General features: G+C 35.3%; 2 protein-coding genes across 3 annotated transcripts; both read left to right on the top strand.

The window, feature by feature from the left end:
• The first annotated feature begins 873 nt into the window (after positions 1-873).
• Positions 874-3147, top strand: LOC121768933 (serine/threonine-protein kinase SAPK2-like). 2 transcript variants are annotated; one of them, XM_042165543.1, is made up of 9 exons: positions 874-1120; positions 1203-1277; positions 1413-1514; positions 1629-1682; positions 1765-1857; positions 1948-2040; positions 2130-2234; positions 2412-2510; positions 2742-3147. In XM_042165543.1, exons 1-9 carry the CDS (start codon positions 995-997, stop codon positions 3024-3026), a joined length of 1032 nt encoding a protein of 343 aa, XP_042021477.1. In that variant the 5' UTR covers positions 874-994; the 3' UTR covers positions 3027-3147. The 2 variants fall into 2 exon arrangements, with proteins under 2 accessions (XP_042021477.1, XP_042021479.1); XM_042165545.1 differs by lacking the exon at positions 1629-1682.
• Positions 3148-6520: 3373 nt separating this feature from the next.
• LOC121768532 (RNA cytosine-C(5)-methyltransferase NSUN2-like) lies at positions 6521-12434 on the top strand. Its single transcript, XM_042165067.1, has 15 exons — positions 6521-6794; positions 6928-7016; positions 7572-7638; positions 7729-7844; positions 8599-8665; positions 8776-8824; positions 8974-9059; positions 9235-9482; positions 9585-9640; positions 9957-10042; positions 10292-10384; positions 10505-10835; positions 11021-11607; positions 11714-11948; positions 12041-12434. The coding sequence occupies exons 1-15, from the start codon at positions 6609-6611 to the stop codon at positions 12295-12297; spliced, it is 2553 nt and encodes an 850-aa protein (XP_042021001.1). The 5' UTR covers positions 6521-6608; the 3' UTR covers positions 12298-12434.
• Positions 12435-13407: the final 973 nt, after the last annotated feature.

Raw genomic sequence — 13407 nt, 5'->3', positions numbered from 1 at the left:
TTGTCATTATCTCTTATTTTATCAATTTCTCTTTAAAACTTATGTCATCCATAGTTAAGACTATTTTTTTGGATAGAGGGAGTATTACTGATTAAAAATTGGATATTTTAACAAAAAATTCACATTTATTTGTACTATAAAAAAACATACCACTTGATTAAGGGAGTGTATTAAGTTGGAACCTTCTCGAATTCAAATCCTACTATACTTCTCAAATAAATCATACAATACTTATTTATCATGATGAATTAATCTTTTGGTGGATATATGATGGAGTTGGTGGAGCATTCACTATGATAGTGAGTCGATGATACCTCGGAATCGTAGCCCAATTTTTCATGCGTGGACACACACGACCACTTGCCCAACACATATGATCATTCGTGTAGAAAAAAAATAGAATATGAGATACCAATTAAAATAATATTAATAATAGTAAAGTAGTTAAAACATATAGAATCATATCCAAAATATTTTCTCGCCACTAAAATGTGTTCATAAAGGCAACGAAAAATGCTAGGCAAAATATAACACAACCTTTAATCAATAAATTTAGTTGGTCAACTAGACCGTTTCCAAAATTATTTTCAAATAACAATAATTGTCATCAATTTTCCTTAATATTTAGGTGTACTATTTGGGAAATAACGTAATCAATAAAATAAATTGTTAACTAACTTATTTCCATGGATAGCAAAAGAGAGAAGAAATCCACGTCAGCTAAGCATACGAGTTGAGACCTTTTTAATGAAAAAAATAGGGCCAACTCAAATTGTAATTAAATTCCAGCCACTAGCATCCCGCCACGTGTTTCCCCTTCATTTCCATATCCCAATATATAAATGAAGCATCGTTGAACGTAACTTAGGAATTTCCAGTTTGCAAGAATTCAGACTGTTTGATCATTCCACAAAGTTGGTTTACACAAACCAAAAGTGATATATATATTTCTCTTTTTGTTTTCTTGTGAATTCAGTATTTTTTCATGCGATAAATGGAAATGGAAAGATATGATATTTTGAAGGATTTGGGATCTGGGAATTTTGGTGTGGCTAAGCTTGTGAAGGATAAATGGAGTGGTGAGCTCTTTGCTGTTAAGTACATTGAGAGGGGCAAAAAGGTGTGTTTTATAAAAAAAAAACCAAGTTTTTTCTTTTAAATTTGATGTTTATTTCAAGTTGTGACTTGTTTTTTTTCTGTAGATTGATGAGCATGTTCAGAGAGAGATCATGAATCATAGATCACTCAGACACCCCAATATTATCAGATTTAAAGAGGTAGTAATAAACTCAAATCTTTTTTGTCTGAAAACACACACACACACACACAGTGATGTTGAACTTTACCTAAAAACAGAGGAAAACAGAGTAGAAAGGATTTCAAATTAAAAACAAAAGTTGCTCATTTTTCAGGTATTGCTGACTCCAACTCATCTAGCCATAGTAATGGAATACGCAGCGGGAGGAGAGCTCTTCGAGCGAATATGCAATGCCGGGAGATTCAGTGAAGACGAGGTATGAATAGTATAGCTTCGCGCTTTCTTTATCTACACAGCTCTTGATTTTATGAACCAACCAATATGTGTGTTGTAAATAGCTTTCTTGACTAACAATTTTGGGTGTATTTAGGCAAGATTTTTCTTCCAACAGCTGATATCTGGAGTCAGTTATTGCCATTCCATGGTAAAAACAGAGTTATTCATAACTTTTGAACTTTTTGGATAGATGATATTTTGATCATTTTTTTACTACAAAAAAAATGCAGCAAATTTGCCATAGAGATCTCAAGCTTGAAAACACATTGTTGGATGGGAGCCCTGCGCCCCGCCTCAAGATATGTGACTTCGGTTATTCCAAGGTAGTTTAGTTTTTACCTAATTACATAATTCGACGAATGTAGTTTTTCTTGATTGTAATCTAATGTGTGTTTTCCTTTCCATATTTGTAGTCAGCTGTGTTGCATTCTCAACCTAAGTCGACGGTCGGAACGCCAGCTTATATCGCGCCCGAGGTGTTGTCGAGGAAAGAATACGACGGCAAGGTTTGCTTTCATGCCTCAACAATTGTTTTTTTACCTAGTAGCTTTGTCTCTTGGAAGTTGTGTTGTTTTACCTACTTTGGTCCTATTAGATTGCAGATGTTTGGTCATGTGGTGTTACACTATATGTGATGCTAGTTGGTGCATATCCATTTGAAGATCCTGATGATCCAAGGAATTTCAAGAAAACAATCAATGTGAGTTTATACTCTAATTTCTTGGATCTAAATCTGTTGAGATCGTCACAGGCCTCAAACTAATTAGGTGTAGATAGTACTTATATATGCTTCCAACTTTCGTCACTCATTCGATGTAGGATGGTTTTGTAACCCAACAAAATCCCACCATTGACATGTTTGATTCTTTCTCAACAGAGAATACTCAGCGTCCACTACTCCATCCCCGACTACGTTAGAATCTCCAACGAATGCAAACATCTTTTATCTCGAATATTTGTTTCCGATCCTGAAAAGGTAATGTCATCCACTGTTGGCAATTGAACTAAATATACAAATATAACTATCTCACATCACTGTTTATAAAAAATAGAAATCACTGTATAAAAGTCTTATGAGTCTCTCTCACCAGTTAATTTTAGGATGGAACCCATGGATTTCTATCATCCACCGATTATAATTTCTCTATCTTTTGAAGTGTAAGTTAACCATTTGGTTAATAATATTGTTGATGATGTTTTGAAACAGAGAATAACCATTCCTGAAATTAAGAAACACCCTTGGTTTCTAAAGAACCTTCCAATAGAATTCATAGATGGAGAGGAAGCTAGTTTGGAGATGATAAATTCGGACAACTACTCTACTCAAAGTATTGAAGAGGCATTGGCAGCCATACAAGAAGCCACGAGAACATCCGACTCCTCTAAAACGGGCGGTCTGGTGCTCGAAGGGAGCATGGATCTCGATGACATCGACACCGATGAAGATATAGATGAGGTAGAGACAAGTGGGGATTTTGTGTGTGCACTTTGATCTTCAACTTAGATAATACTACCACTTTGTGGTTGAGATTATGAGCCACAAGTTTATTGTACAAACAAAAACAGAGGTTGCCATCTTCAAATAATAAATGTATAGTCATTTCAAGTTGCCATCACTCGTTTATTTAATTTCTATATGATCAAGATTGGTAACATTTTATAATGGATTTGGTGTTGCCAATGGAAAAGGTCTTAAAATACCCCTCAATGTATGACACCATGGAATCCACAAACTTGTCCATCAATACAATACCTTTTTAGTAATAAGTGAAACAAATCTTGTCATTGGCTAAGAAAGTGGAAGGAAATGTGATATAGTAGTTCATCAATTGGTGGTTTAAATAAAACAAGAATGCAACAAAGTTAAATATAAGAGAATTGGCAGTTGATGTGGACAAGTCATTATTCAAAGGTGAAGTAACACTGCAAACTAATTTTATCTCTAATAACTAATCATAAAAGTCGTTTTCTTTTTTTTTATTTATTAATCGTTAAATAGCCGTTTAAATTGGAACTAATCTTTGTTAGACACCTTTCCCTCATTGATTTGGCAAGAATTGTGACATCTTCGACTAGTATTAAGTTTATTTCTGTCACTTATCTTCTATACGCCGCATTTTATTCAGTTTTATTTTCTGCATTCCATATTCAATATTATCTAGATAAATCATATTTAATATTTTGTAATTTCTTCATTTAAATATGATAGACAAAAACATCTATGAAGATATTTAGGATAATTATGAGTTAATCAAATAAATTATTGGATTTCTTTAGGAATCAGATGATCGAGTTCGTAAAAGCATATTAATGTATATAAGTTGCAAAATTATAAATCGAAGTGATATCGGTGGTATTAAATCAAACAAGAATGAGTCTAACCGGCGGACTTTCCAAAAACATCTCCTGCCACGTCATAAGGACTTCTCACTGCTCTGTCACGTCATACGAAATTCCCACTGCACAGTGGTGGACTTCCCCTGCGGAATTCCCGACGGAATTCCCACATTAAAAAAATCACAAATTCACAAATTAAACAATTTCCGGAAGTAAATAATTTACGGGGTGTATTTATAGAAAATATAAAAAACATTTAATGCACAATACGGGACGTCCGTGTGGAATTCCGTGACAGTCCACGCAATGGCGGACGTCAGGACGGAATTCCGCTAAATTCCGCGGACCTGCGACGTCCTCAATCCAATTCCGTATCCGCCCGGTACGCCTAATGGTTGACATCCGCGACGGAATTCCGGGACGTCCGTGGGAATTCCGCGCGGAAGTCCGCCATTGCGGATGCTCTATGAGTATGAGCCAGCAGCGGGAAGGTGAATCGGCGACTCATGCTGTCGGCACACATCACGGACATGAGTCTTTGTCGTTTTATTTTCACAAGTTTAATTATACCATTCAATTATGACGTTGGTAACTATGGTATATTAGTAAGTCATGCAAATTCATGTCATACAACAATAAAAGCATCTGCAAAGCTTTGTTTCTTAGTTGAGCCTTACATCATTTTTTACTTCATGTTTTACTTGTGACATGTTCACTTTTCCATTTGAGAAAACTTGAGAAATGAAATAAGAACCGAATTGTTGTGATGTGGTCCAAAGAAATGAAAATTAACTAGTGAGTTCAGATAGGAAGTTTTGATCCATTTTTCTGGATCAAGAAATTCAATTTATTGATAAAAGGTCAAAATAATTAAATTGAGCAGTCAATTTAATTCATGCTAAAATATAATATTATTATCAGCTGTTACAATAAAATAATATTGACGGTCCATTAAAATCCAAAATAAAAAGTAATCCGAGCTTCATCTTTAATTTAATTATTTTTCATGCTTAAGATATAAATATTCATTAATTAATTAAAGTATGCTATTGACCTAATTAATCAATATCTTATTTATTCCAAGAGTGGACTTAGCTTAAATTCTTATTTATTATTCGTGGAATAAATTACAACTAGTTAGATTCAGAAGAATAAAACTTTATTTCAAGCTCCTTTTGACGATATTATCAAACCAGAATCGTCTGGGGCACGATTCAACATACTAGCAATTGCACCGCTAGATATTGATCATCATATCTAAAATATCAAGATTCTTGGATTACGAAAAATCCAGGATAAATCAAAGTAACACATAATTAATATCGTATGCCCGAGGAAAAATATATTGTTTAAGAAAAATTAATCATCGAGACCTCCTCTTTCAGTAAATAGCAATAAAGACTTCTCTCGCTGTTAGATCAGTTCAGTGTTATACCACATCAGTATTATCGTATTTCGTTGAGGCTTGGAATTATGCGGACTGACATTGCAATATTTCACGATAGATAGTCGAGACCTATCTAGGTTGTGAAATTCGATTTCTCTTTTATTAAGAACTGTCTGTGTTACTTTAAAGTGAACGTCGCCCATAACCAGTTTACTTAAAGAAAAGACTCTAACTTGTTTTGTTTCTTATACATTTAAATATGTAAAAAAACTATTAAATGTAAACACAACATATTGTGACAAAATAATTTATTTTATTTCTTAAAAAATAAATAAAGAATTTTTACAATATATAAACACTAAGAAAAATATTTTACATTATACATAACTTAAAAGTGGGTAATCAATTTGATCTGAATTGACTGTTGAGGGAAAATTAGGAAGTCTCTAAATTTAAGTATTTAGATTAAAAGAGTTTGAAGGAAAATCCAAAGGTATTACTAGTAAATTTTGTTCCATTTACTGGCAAATAACTCATTTTGTATGAATAATAGTAGCATTTGAAAAGATGGAAGCGATACTCGTTTTAATGAAAAATTGATCAAATGAGAGAGAAAGAGAAAAAATAGGTAAAGTAAAGTAGGTAAAGTATGGAAGAGACAAGAAAAAGTGGATAAGGTAAGAGAGAGAAACTTTCAATCTTTAGAAATGAGACTATTTTTTGTGGAAATCCCAAAATGACAAATGAGACTATTTTTTGTGGACGGGGTAGTAAAAGAAACCATCAACTTTGGCTAATATTTGGTATTTCCCACAAACTTTAAATTTGTCTAAAAATCACAAATTTTATAGTTTGCTTGTTATTTTCCATGACAGGTCAATCTCCATATCCGACTAATTTACGTGCATTTTTTTATCCTACTTAGCACTACTAAATCAACATAGTTTTCTACGTGACTTTTTGTCCCACTTGCCACAGACTTAAAAGGTGATCTAAACATTTCAAGGAAGTATCTTATTAATAACAAACAAATACCAAAATTTTGGCCAAAATCGATGATTTTATAACTCCTTTGTCCGTTGTATATTCCCACACATATTTAAAAATGAAATAAAATGCTTTCTATTTTATGTTCTCACCCAACAGTCACACAAAATATCACGTTACAAATTAAATTGCTTGTGTGGGCCAGAGCCCAATCCAGTAAAAAAGCCCAATAGTTAACCCGCCTCTCCTTCCACTAACGCTGAAATGAGTGCAGTTTCGACATTCAAAAGCAGCAGCAGCAGCAGCGCCACATTTGCAACTACTGAAACTGAACACAGAATTCAAGCAACCCAATTCAATAATATGGGAGGAAGGGGAAGATCTCGCACTCAGAGAAAGCACTTCAGCCAGAACAGAGAGAACGTCTGGAAGCGCTCCAAATCCGACGCTTCTGCTATTGACACGCCCGCTGACAACAACAACAATGCCGGCAAATCACACTGGGAACCTTTCAAGACTCAGAACCCCGCTTTCGACGACTATTACAAAGTAATAATCACATTTTTGTGGCAGAATGAATTAGTGTTGTTTCTAGCTTTGTTTTCCCCCTTTCGGATTGCTGAAAATCGGATGAATTTAGGTGTGTGTTTAATTTGATATGCTTGTGTGTGAATATGTGTAGGAACAAGGAATTGTGTCATCTGAAGAGTGGGATACCTTCAATAAATTTCTTAGGACGCCGCTGCCTGCTGCTTTCAGAATTAATTCCAGGTTTGTCGTCAGTATTTTGCTTTTATGTGTTAGCGGAAATCTAGTAGCTTGAAGTCGAAGCAGCTAAATTTGAGTTTGTCGCCTGGGGATTGGTGTTAGGTTTCATATGCAATGCTTTTGGCACAATAATTTGTGTTGAGTGTTAATCTAGATTTAAATATCAATTTATTTCACTGGCTGCCAAGCTCTTGACTGATGATACATTTGGTCGATATATTTAATTGGCTTCGAAATTGTGTTCAATTGAAGTGTTTCAACAGATGGATTGCCAAATCTAGATGTGGTTGTTACAGTACATGCCACAAAGTTTGAGAAGGATAATAAGTTGAGCTATTTGTTCATTCTTTTAACTTCAAATGTAAATGACACCCTGGCCAGCTCCCTACTTCTTCTGTGTAGTTTTGTAGTACTGTGTAATGACAAAGCAATCTGTCTGGCTTTCATTAACAATCTTGATGTATTCTGTTTGCTCGCATCTGAAGACATTGATCTTCAAGTCGTAGAACCGTTTTCAGGTTACATGCTTAGTTGTTTACTCTTGATCTATTTCTGCAGTAGCCAGTTTTATAAGGATATTCTGTTCCGGTTGGAGAATGACTTCATGAAATCCCTTCCGGCAGAGGTAGATTGATATGTTCATGGTTTTTAGTTGCCAATGGAGAGAGATAATATCGAACTGAAGGATACTCATGTGTTTTTTTTATCAATGCAGGATACTGATGGAAATGCAGTGAATGCAATAGAGGTATTGCCATGGTACCCTGATCATCTTGCTTGGCAGTCATATTATTCTCGAAACCAGTTGCGAAAAAATCAAGCCCTTGAACAGTGAGTTCTTTATTTAATATTTACAGTTTTATACCAGACTCTAAACACAACTGAGAATGCAGTTTACTTTGCTGTGAGTCCAAATATTTACCTCTTCCCAAGCTAACTTAGTTGACCTTGGTTCCAGCACTCTGAATATCTTTTGTTTAAATACAGTGTACATTATTGATAACTATGGCTTCGGTAGAATCATTGATATTAATATGAGAAGGAAGAAATTACTTTGCTTAGTAAATTGTATGAGTTCTGCATATATTCTTCGAGATGTACTTCCATTGTTTATCAAGATATTGAGATTATAGGGGATTTGAAGATGAATGCATAATTGATGGCATGCTTGATTGATAGAATGCTTTTGCATTCCTATTCATTGTAAACAATGTTATGGGACCTATTGTAAAACTGCTTGCTGAATTAACAAATAGTTGGATGTGAACTTTTTCAAATTCTGTCCATATCTTTAATTTTTTGCAAGCCTTTCATGAACAATATACAACATGTTTCTTCTCACATCTTGGTGGTCCTATACCTATTTAACATTGTGCACAAATTGCGCTGCCTATGGGGGGAGCACAGTTAGTTTCTTAAGGTCATTTATTTTATTATTTTCTTTCCAGCCTCTATTGCTTCTTTAAACTATAATCTCTGTGATTGCTAAATTCTGAGAAGATTTACGTTTTAAGGATTCTTAGATGCTCGTTTGTGGATTATCATTTTATGACCTTTTCTGAATTATATACATAAACTTTGCCAGGTTTCATGAGTTTCTGAAGCTAGAAAATGATATTGGAAACATAACGAGACAGGAGGCTGTGAGCATGGTGGGCACTCATGATATTAATTTCTTCTGTTGCAATTTCAATTGAAGTTTGTAATAGATATATTTGAATCACATTTGTCTCATTCATTCTATTATTTTACATAATAACAGGTTCCTCCTCTGTTCCTTGATGTACGTCCAGATCATTTTGTTCTTGATAGTAAGCTTCATCAATGACTTCATTACTATCTATGGATCCTTTCTTTTGTCGAAAGGGTGCCACTATTCTACCATTAGTCGAAACCAGTTATACATCTCAGTTTAATCTCCTGTGTCTAAACACTGTCAATTTGTTAATGTGATATGCAGTGTGTGCGGCACCAGGGTCAAAAACATTTCAGTTGCTTGAGATGATATACAAGTTGACTGAACCTGGAACTCTCCCCACTGGAATGGTATTATTCCTTTTTTTTCATTCTTGTAGTGGCATGATCTCTTAACACGGATGGGGGTACCCAATACCCATGCACCTCAACCTATGTTTAGGACTCATCATCAAACAATGTTATTGTTGTTGTCATTTTTTGTTACTTCTTTCTGATTATATCCTATCTTATGCTTCTGTTATAGATCATAGCAAATGATTTGGATGTTCAAAGATGTAATCTTCTTATACACCAAACGAAAAGAATGTGTACTGCAAACTTGATTGTCACAAATCATGAAGCCCAAAACTTCCCAAGCTGCCATTTGCATAAGAATGGTGAAAACATTAATGGACCTGCTCTTCGTCAGCTTCAGTTTGATCGTGTCTTGTGTGATGTCCCTTGTAGTGGTGACGGAACTTTACGCAAGGCTCCTGATATGTGGAAGAAATGGTAATTGTTTCTATTGTTTCAGAATATTATTTAACTCTCTTTTTCCATCTTCCAATGCCCTATTATTAACCATACTCCTTCCTGTGCACTTCTGCATTTCAGGAATGCAGGGATGGGTAATGGTCTCTTTGGCCTACAAGTTCAGATTGCAATGCGAGGTACCTTTTTCTTACTTGAGGTCTCTTTCTCAGTAACTTGCAATATTCCAAATGAGAAAGCAGTAGCTCATTCATTTTTTCCTTAAATCAGTAAAAGCTAGCTAGTTGGTGTCCAACATATTAATTTTGCCATTTAGCTTTTAGTTGCTTGTATGATGAGTACTGAAAATGAACTAAAGAAGTGTTGTTATTGTTGTAGCTTGCATGTTTTGCATGTGCATATGAATGCACTTTAGTTACAATGTTCCTGGCAGTTATTTTTTATGTTTGGTGTAATATCAGAGGTTCACAATTTTCGGACGTGTGATTATTTCAGGTCTAGCACTGCTCAAAGTTGGTGGACGGATGGTGTATTCCACCTGCTCAATGAACCCATTGGAGAATGAGGCCGTAGTTGCTGAGGTAATTACGAATTTTTTTAGGAATTAGTTCATTTGTTCAGATGGGAAATTCTCAATATTAAGCTACAACTTTGAATGACTTTTTGCCAAATAGTAAGAGTTAGAGTAGTCAGGAGAGACTTTGGGAAAATTATGAATTTATATAATTTCATTTTTGCAATTTTTCTTCTTGGAACTTTTTCCATCTCCTTCCACTCGAAACTGTTTTATGTTTTCTTAGGATCTACTAATTCTGTCCTGTTCACCTCAGCTTTTGCGGCGATGTAAAGGAACAATCGAGCTTGTAGATGTATCCACTGAGCTTCCCCAGCTTGCTCGAAGGCCTGGTATTAAGACATGGAAGGTTAGTACTTTGGGGCCTGTTGCCGTCAACAGAAATTGTGGCACCTAAAGCAGAGTCTTCCAATCACCATTTTAGTTAATTTTCTAGCTTTTAACTTGCCACTCCAATTTTTTTGTGCAGGTTCGTGATAAAGGTCTATGGTTAACATCTTATAAAGACGTTCGTAGAAATCGCCAAGCTGCTGCAACTCCGGGCATGTTTCCTTCTGGAAAGCTGTATGATGAGATATCAGAACCAGATCAGGAGACAGCCAACGGACAAACCTGTGAGAATAGTAATGGTACTGATGAAAATGGTGGAGAGTTGATTGATGATTCAGTGGCTCCTACAAGCAACGTGGAGGCAGAAGTTTCAGATTTACCTTTAGAACGCTGTATGAGGATAGTACCTCATGATCAAAATTCTGGGGCTTTCTTTATTGCTGTTTTCCAAAAGCTTTTGCCCCTGCCTGGTAAGCACTTTGGTTTCTGATCCAGCGGGCACTTTGTTCTCTGTTCAATAAACAGGATCTTGTTAATTCTTATCCGGTGCATCAACTCACTTCTATCTTCACTAGTCATGTGACTTTTCCCCCCTACATATCTGTAACTTGCTCGTTTAATTGCAAGTTACCTAATAAATGTGCATGTTGTGCAGCCCCTACGCCTGTTCAGAGAAAGGGTACAAGAGGTGAATCTCAGAAGCAACTGAATGGGGTGAAAGAGGACAAAAATGGGGATGATGTTGATGTAAGTGGTGAGATGGACGTTCAAATGTCTGAAGCAGCTGCTGCCGCCAGTTTAGTTGATACTGGAATTTGTGAAATCCCTTCGGATGCTGACCAGAATAAGAATTTGGTTGAAACTGGAACTCTTGAAACCCCTTTGGATGCTGACCAGAAAAAGATAAAGCAGCAAGATGAGAAACAGGAGAATAAGACTTCTGATGACAAGGTGGACACGAAAACTGTTCCAGATAAAAAAAGGAAGCTTCAAATGCAGGGGAGATGGAGAGGAGTAGACCCTGTTATTTTCTACAAGGATGAAACTGTTGTGAGCAAAATAATGGACTTTTATGGAATAAAGGAATCCTTCCCAATCAAAGGCCATCTTATTTCAAGAAACGAAGAGACGAGTCATGTGAAAAGAATTTATTACGTATCAAATTCTGTGAAGGAAGCTCTTGAGTTGAACCTTCTCGGCGGCCAGCAGCTTAAGATAGCTGCAGTGGGACTTAAGATGTTTGTATGTTATCATTTGCTTGAATCTTTTGTTATTTTACATTCGTATTGATTCTAACCTAGAAATATGCAAAAATAATTGTGTTCATCGTCAACATTTTTGTCTACAGGAACGCCAAACTTCAAAGGAGGGAACATCTGCACCCTGTTTATTCCGTATCTCATCTGAAGGATTGCCACTGATTCTTCCACACATAACGAAGCAAATACTGTATGCTTCTCCGATAGATTTCAAGCACCTCTTGCAGTACAAAAGCATTAAATTTCCAGACTTTGTCGACCCTTCATTAAGAGAGAAGGCCTCAGAGCTAATTCTGGGTTGTTGTGTGGTTATTCTGCGTACAGGTTCATTCGCATGGCTTCTTCGTGTTCTTAGAAAAATGCGGTGACGTACATTTGGTGAAGATACTAATTTGTCTAATTTTCATCTTGTGTAGAAGGGTGGGTCCAATCAGGTTCAGGGGAAGATGCTATGCCTATAGCGATTGGGTGTTGGAGAGGTAGAACTAATGTATCTGTAATGGTGAATGCAAATGACTGCCAGGAACTGCTCGAACGGGTCTCAGCGCTCCGCTCAGACGAGGCCTCGGAACCAGTCGCTGATGCAGTTCCTATCCAAGAATCGACTGATGATGTGACTATCTCAGAAGCCAACGGTTCTGATGGCACAGTGATGGCACCGGAAACTTTATGATTAAGCCACCATTTTTGGACATGTAGTGATTAATATGTAGTCAAGATTTTGGAAATTGTAATCTAACTATTATAACTAAAACAAAGTTGTGGATTAAAATTTCCCCGCCTATCAACGTTTTTTTTTTTCACTCGCAATTTGAAAAAGTGGTTTAGTTTATTTTAGTGTAAACTTAAATATGGGTATATTTTACTTAAATCCAAAATGGGATAGATTTTAGAGTACAATTGGTTTAATACAAATACCACCGCCTTTGCCGCATATAACTCAGGCTAACTTTTCTTTATATAATTATTCGTGGAAAATGTAGAATTGTCATAAAAGTAAGTGTTATTGTATATTGTCATGAAAGAATAATTATTGTAAATTGCAATGAATAATGCAAATTAATATTATTGGTAATTAGTGACAAATAATTAAAACCAGCTTTTATAAGTATATTTACGTAGTACTCTCCCTTAATAGGAGTATCATTTCTTTTTTGCACGGATTTTAAGAAATGAAATACTCTTAAAAGTGAGTGGAAAAATGTAGTGGTTTATGAGTCTCATTATGCTCACTCCGCGTCCCACTTTTAGTGAAACATTTCTAATTCCACACAAGATTTTATGTAATGTTATTTTGTCAGTAAGTGGAGAGAATAAAATAAGAGAGAGGAAAAAAGTAGAGAGTGTGATTTTTCTATATTTAGAAATATGTCATTTAGAAGGGAATAGTACTTAGTAATATTAATTTTAAATGAAATGTGAGTAAATGAGTTAGTGAAATGTGAGGTCTATAGTCATATACTTCCTCCGTCCTACAATAAGAGTCATGTTTTACCATTTCGGCCCGTCCAACATTAAGAGTCTTATTTCACTTTTATCATAAATGGTTAGTATGCCCCACATTTCACTAACTTATTTCACTCACATTTTATTATAAAACTAATATATATATATATATATATATATATATAGGGATGTATTCATTTCCTTTTTGTATCTTTTGTTCTTTGTTCTTTTTAATCTCAGCTCCACGATTTTGTCATCCGACAGTTAGATTGGTGCCACGTGTCATTTAATAATGCAGATTTTCAATTGAATAATGCACACCGACTAATAATACACC

Source organism: Salvia splendens, chromosome 15 (genome assembly GCF_004379255.2).
Source record: "Salvia splendens isolate huo1 chromosome 15, SspV2, whole genome shotgun sequence".
Lineage (NCBI taxonomy): Eukaryota > Viridiplantae > Streptophyta > Magnoliopsida > Lamiales > Lamiaceae > Salvia > Salvia splendens.
The sequence above is the reverse complement of the archived record's forward strand: the minus strand, read 5'-3'. Positions and strand labels throughout refer to the sequence as shown.

Bases quoted from the DNA above. Each gene is read 5' to 3' on its own strand.
- LOC121768532 (XM_042165067.1), top strand. From the start codon at position 6,609: ATGGGAGGAAGGGGAAGATCTCGCACTCAGAGAAAGCACTTCAGCCAG. The intron at 7,845-8,598 runs GTGAGTTCTTTA...AAACTTTGCCAG, and splicing joins AAAAATCAAGCCCTTGAACA to GTTTCATGAGTTTCTGAAGC. The intron at 10,836-11,020 runs GTAAGCACTTTG...CATGTTGTGCAG, and splicing joins AAAGCTTTTGCCCCTGCCTG to CCCCTACGCCTGTTCAGAGA.
- LOC121768933 (XM_042165543.1), top strand. From the start codon at position 995: ATGGAAATGGAAAGATATGATATTTTGAAGGATTTGGGATCTGGGAAT. The intron at 1,121-1,202 runs GTGTGTTTTATA...TTTTTTCTGTAG, and splicing joins ACATTGAGAGGGGCAAAAAG to ATTGATGAGCATGTTCAGAG. The intron at 2,235-2,411 runs GTGAGTTTATAC...CTTTCTCAACAG, and splicing joins ATTTCAAGAAAACAATCAAT to AGAATACTCAGCGTCCACTA.